The sequence below is a fragment of the Elephantulus edwardii genome, unplaced genomic scaffold, assembly GCF_000299155.1.
Source record: "Elephantulus edwardii isolate Elephantulus edwardi_28Jun2011 unplaced genomic scaffold, EleEdw1.0 scaffold00274, whole genome shotgun sequence".
NCBI classification, from domain to species: domain Eukaryota; kingdom Metazoa; phylum Chordata; class Mammalia; order Macroscelidea; family Macroscelididae; genus Elephantulus; species Elephantulus edwardii.
In genome coordinates, this window is record NW_006400024.1 from 3,180,546 (window position 1) to 3,186,260 (window position 5,715).

A 5,715-nucleotide genomic window follows, 5' to 3' on the forward strand; every position below is an offset into this window, starting at 1 on the left:
ATTGTAAAAAGGATTAAATTTTGTGTTGATTTAACTCTACTGGCTGTAGTAAAATATATCATAAAGATAAATACAGGATATTATAATCATGTGATATATTGTAACTTAGAGGAAGGATGTAAACCCACCTTCATCTAGTGTGTAACAGGATATATGAAAAGGGAATTCTGCCCTAAAGGAATGCTTGTTGAAATAACAGAATTTGGTACAGAGCATGGGCCCTGACCTGGAAAAGATTAAACCCCATCCAGTACTCTGAGGAAGGTTAGCTTTGAAAGACAGCAAGTAGGAAAAGGGAGCCTTTGGCACTGCACCGAGGCAAGGTAAAGCTGGTGCCCATCAGAGCTCCTCTCCAGGCCTTCAGAGAAGCTGGTGAGTGTGCTACACTCGTGGTGACCACAATGATGTACTCCTTCAATGCAGCCCTCCAAGCATGAGTACTAGATGGGGTCGCTGGCCTGTGGAGCAGGCAATCAGGAGGCCCTCTGATGTGCTGATTCAGTCCATGTGGCCTAAGGCTGAGTGAAGGGACCACCTCGTCTGAAAAGCAGGAAGTGTCTGCGGCTGATGCCCATTTGGATGTAGCCGTTGATGGTTGGGTTACCTGAAACCAACCAGGTGAAAAGAAAATGTTTCATTCTTTGAGCTAATGTTGATCGTTTTAACCTGATGGCTTTCTCTGGACTCGATCTTTGTTTATAGATGCAGTTGTTCAATGTAATAGAGTATTTGTCATAGAAAAAGACATGCTTGTTTCCTCAGATTACTAGTTTGATGTCGCTACTGTTAGTTGCTGTCAAGAACCACTCATAGCGCCCTATGAACAACTGAACACTGTCCTATCATTTACCACCCTCAGAGTCTCTGACACACTCAAGTCCGTTGCCACAGACACCATGTCAACCCTGGTTGAAGGACTTTCTCTCTTTTGTGGCTCTTCCACCTTTCCAAGCATGATGTCCCTCTCCAAGGAACAGCCTCTCCTAGCAACATCCCCAAAGGATGTGAGATGAAGCTTCTCCATCCTTGCCTCGGAGGAGCACTCTGGCTGCACCTTTGTTTGTTCTTTTAGCAGTCCATGAAATGTTCAGCACTCTTTTCAAAAACCACAGTTAAAGGCATCAATTCTGTCTTCCTTATTTATTGTCCGGCTCTCAGATGCAAAGCAAGTAACTGAAAATGGCTTGAATCAGTCACATTTTAGTCCTCAAACTTGACATCATTACACTTCAATAATTTAGAGGACTGTGACTGCAGACTTTCTCAGTACAATATGCCTCCTGATCTCCTGACTGTTGGTACCAAGGATATTGATTCTGGATCCAAGTAACTGAAGTCATTGACAGCTGCAATCTCTTCTCCATCTATCATGATGTTGCTTATTGGTCCATTTTCAAGAATTTTTGTTTTCTTGATGTTGAGATGCAATCCATATTGAAGGCTGCAGTGTATTTAACGTTCTGAAGCAAGTGCTTCAAGTCCTCCTCACTTTCAGCAAGCAAGCTGGTGTCATTTGCATAGTAAAGGTTATTAGTGAGTTTTCCACCATTCTTATTGCCACATTTTTCTTCATAAGAGTCCAGCTTTTCAAATAATTTGTCTAGCATATAGATTAATTTGACAGGAATCGGCAATCAGCAATTAGCTATCTAACAGGATGAAGGCATGAGTTATGAAGTAGCTGGCCTACGCACTCTCATGAATATAGATGATAGTTAGGAGAAGGCTGATCCTTTGGTTAATGAAGGACAATGGATATGAAGGAATGGCTAGGACAGCCAGGGGTGGTCTGTGGTATTAGGACATTTGAGACGCTCTTTTCTATTCGTAGCCTTAGTCTTCCCTGGGAGCATGGTCTCCAGCTGCCTCAACTGTGGACACGTGGTTTGCTGTTGATCACTGCCTTCAATGTCATCAGCAGCTGCAAGGCCAACCATGGCATTATGGCTTTAGTGTTCAAAATTGTTCTCCTAGCCATTGACTTTGTGTCATGTGGAGATGGGCAGGAGTATGTGAATAGAGTCTGTCAGCCTCTCCACAAGGGGGTTGGCTAGTCTCACCACTAAATGAGCAGATCCAGTAGAATTGGAGAAACCTCATCACCAGGAAAGAAGAAACAAGAGAACGTAATGTATCCTTCAGAACCAGAGATTCTTGCGCCAGCCAGACTAGGTGTTACAGGAGCAGCAGCCAACACAGAGAACAGAGACCTGACGTGAGACGGAGCAGACCTTGGGACTGTCACACCATGGAACCAGAGCTATGAGCATTTTGTCCAAGTACCTTGGAGGATTACATCTCCGGAAAGAATTGCTGGAGAAGCACAATATCAGCTGTGAAAACTAGGGCAGGAGCTGATTGTGGAACAGACCACCAACTACTCATATGCAAGTTCAAGCTGAAGCTGAGGGAAATTAAATCAAGTCCACGGGAACCAAAATTTGCCTTTGAATCTATCCCATCTGAATTTCAAAACCATCTCAGGAACAGGTTTGGGGCCTTGGATATTAATGAGTGAAGACTGGATGAGCTGTGGGAGGATATCAAGAGTATCATCCAGGAAGAATGCAAAAGATCATTATAAAGGCAGAGAAAGAAGAAAAGACCAAAATGGATGTCAGAAAAAACTCTACATATTGCACTGGAGTACCAAGAGACCAAAGCAAAAGGGGAAAAAAGTGAAGATATTAAGGATTTGAACAGAAGATCTCAGACGGCAGTGAGGGAAGACAAAGTAAAGCAGTACAATGAAATGTGCAAGGAGTTGGAGTCAGAAAACCAAAAGGGCCAAACTCGCTTGGCAAGCCTCGAGTTTCAATATTTAAGGATGCTTTGGGCAGAATATTAAATGATCCAGGAAACATTGAAAGAAGATGGAAAGAGTACACAGAGTCATTAAACCAAAAGGAATTGGCAGACACAGGAAAATTTCATGAAACAACGTATGAACAAGAGCCTGTGGTGATGAAGGAGGAAGTTCAAGCTGCTTTGAAATAATTGGCAAAAAATAAGGCCCCAGGAATTGATGGGGCCAACTGACATATTTCAACTAACAGATGCTGTCCTGGATGTGCTCACCAAGTTGTGTCAAGAAATCTGGAGGACAACCACCTGGCCTACTGACTGGAAGAGATTTATATTTGTTCCCATTCCAAAGAAAGGTGATCCAACAGTGTGGAAATTATTGAACAATATCACTGATTTCACATGCAAGCAAGACTCTGCTGAAGATCATCGAAAAACGACTGGAACAGCACATCAGCAGAGAACTGCCAGAAGTGCAGCCTGGATTTAGAAGACGCTGAGGCACTAGGGCTATTATAGCTAATGTCAGATGGATCTTGGCTGAAAGCAGAGAGTACCAGAGGAATGTCTATCTGTGTTTCATTGATTATGCAAAGGAATTTGACTGTGTGGATCACAACAAACTGTGGCTGACTTGAGAAGAATGGGAATCCCAGAACACTTGATTGTGCTTATGTGAAATTTACACTTGGACCAGGAGCCAGTCATCAGAACACAGAAAGGAAACATTGCATGGTTCAAAATTGGAAAGGGTGTATGCCAGGAATGTGTCCTATCTCCATATCTTTTCAATCTATATGCAGAACAGATTATCTGGGAGGCTGGCTCGATGAGAAGTATGGCATCAGAATTGGAGGAAGATTCATCAACAATCTTCGTTACGCAGATGACACAACCCTGCTTGCTGTAACTGAGGAGGACCTGAATTGCTTGCTGCAGAAGGTCAAAGATGCAGCCTTCAATACGGATTGAAACTCAATGTCAAGAAAACAGATTCTCACCACTGGGCCGATTGGCAGAATCATCATAGATGGTGAAGAGATTGAGATTGTTGATAGCTTCAGTTTGTTTGGCTCTATAATCAACACTCTTGGCACCAGCAGCCAGGAAATTAAAAGATGAATTGCATTGGGAAAGTCTTCTGTCAGGGACCTCTCCAAGGTACTGAGGAGCAATGATGTCAGTCTGGAGACTAAGGTGCGCCTGATACAAGCCATGGTCTTTTCAATCACTTGATATGTGTCAGAGAGTTGGACAATGACTAGAGATGATAGAAGGAGAGTTGATGCCTTTGAGCTGTGGTGCTGGAGAAGAGTATTAAATATACCATGGACTGCTAGAAGAACAATTAAGTTTGTCCTGGAGAGGGTTAAGCCCAGCTGCTCCTTAGAATCAAGGATTCTGAAGCTTCGTCTGACATACTTTGGACATGTTGCAAGGAGAGGGACGTCATGCTTGGGAAGGTGGAGGGACAGCGCAGGAGAGGAAGACCCTTGATGAGATGGATAGAGTCAGTGCTTGGGCAGTGGGAGTAGGTGTGTTGGTGACAGTGAGGTTGGCACAGGATAGAGCAGGGTTTAAAGCTCTTGTACACGGCGTCGCTATGAGTTGCAAGTGACTCGATGGCACATAACAACAACAACAACAACAACAAACAAACAACAACAACAACTACCTTGAAAGACTAGGAGTGAGTGCGGGTGGAGAGCCAATTTTGGCAGAGCTGAGAACTTTGTATCACTGGTCTAAAGCCATAGGCTCAAGGCTGAGGCGCCAATGAGCACATTTCAGAAAGAAGCTGTCCTGACTATTCTGCTACAAACCTGAATTTGGGTTTGAATTTCCCAGTATGGTTCTTTGTTGGCTGTGAGCTCTTGCATCAGATTTTGGTCCCTGCAGAGCAATAAGATTGGTGTTGGGATGAGTAGAAAGAGGTGTGGGGGTGTGGGCAACATATCTGACCTCATTGGAACGAGTTTTATATTGTTGGTGCTGTTGACAAGGACAGTTTCCCTTTGTAACGTTGGTAAAGGTTATATACGGCCAATGGCATGTGACCTTGCTCCATTTGCATCAACATACTAGAGAGAGCTAACCAGACTGGGGCAGGACTGTAGCAAAGTGCAGCCTGATTGAGCCAGGGCCAGAGCCATTGAGACAGGAACTTCTGACCAGGAAAGAGACATCGGTGTGCGTCCTTCATGTTGGCTGAGGAGCTGTCTCAGTTCACCGAGTGATTGTGTCTTACTGTTGACCTGGTCTGGGATTGCCATTTACTAAACCTGGACTTTCATTGTGTGATATTGTTTTGTCAGATACCCTCTCACTCCAAGTTATTTTCCTAATAAACACCCTAACTTAGTGTAAAAGGATTCCATAAAGTTTGTGTGATCCTTTGCAGTGAATTGCAGACTCGGTAATTAGAAGATATAGTGCAGCAGCATGAGGGGCTATGTCTGACCTTGTAGCTATTCGTTTCGATTTCCAGATGTCACTGATGGGGAGAATTCCCCTTTCTGCAGTTAGTAGAGGTCAGACTCAGGTGTTTCCACATTGCTCTTACGGATATTGTCCCTTGTACATAAACCATGGTATTTTTAATTGTTTCCTACATGTGCAAAAGTTGGAAACTTAGTGTAGAAGGCAGAAGAATAGTCGATCTTTTGAGTCTCAGTGTCAGTAGAGAGTGGTGAATATCCCATGAACTGCCAGGAGGACACACAAGTCTGTCTTGGCGAAGGCATAACCAGGGTGTTTAGAGGCAGGGGTGGTGAAACTTCACCTCAGGTAGCTGAAGTGTGTTGTCAGGAGAGGCCAGAACTTGGGAATGGAAAGCATATGGGAAAAGCTAAGGTCAGCAAAAAAGAAGATGGCTCTAAACGAGATGGACTGACACAGTGATTGCAGCAC

General features: G+C 43.8%; 1 protein-coding gene across 1 annotated transcript in view; it reads right to left on the reverse strand.

Annotated features, from left to right (window-relative positions):
- Nucleotides 1-512: 512 nt before the first annotated feature.
- The window catches only part of PLEKHG4B (pleckstrin homology domain containing, family G (with RhoGef domain) member 4B), a 111,403-nt gene continuing 106,200 nt past the window's right edge, over nucleotides 513-5,715 (reverse strand). Inside the window, 1 exon segment of the mRNA XM_006900176.1 lies at nucleotides 513-604. Coding sequence (XP_006900238.1) covers nucleotides 513-604 — 92 coding nt within the window.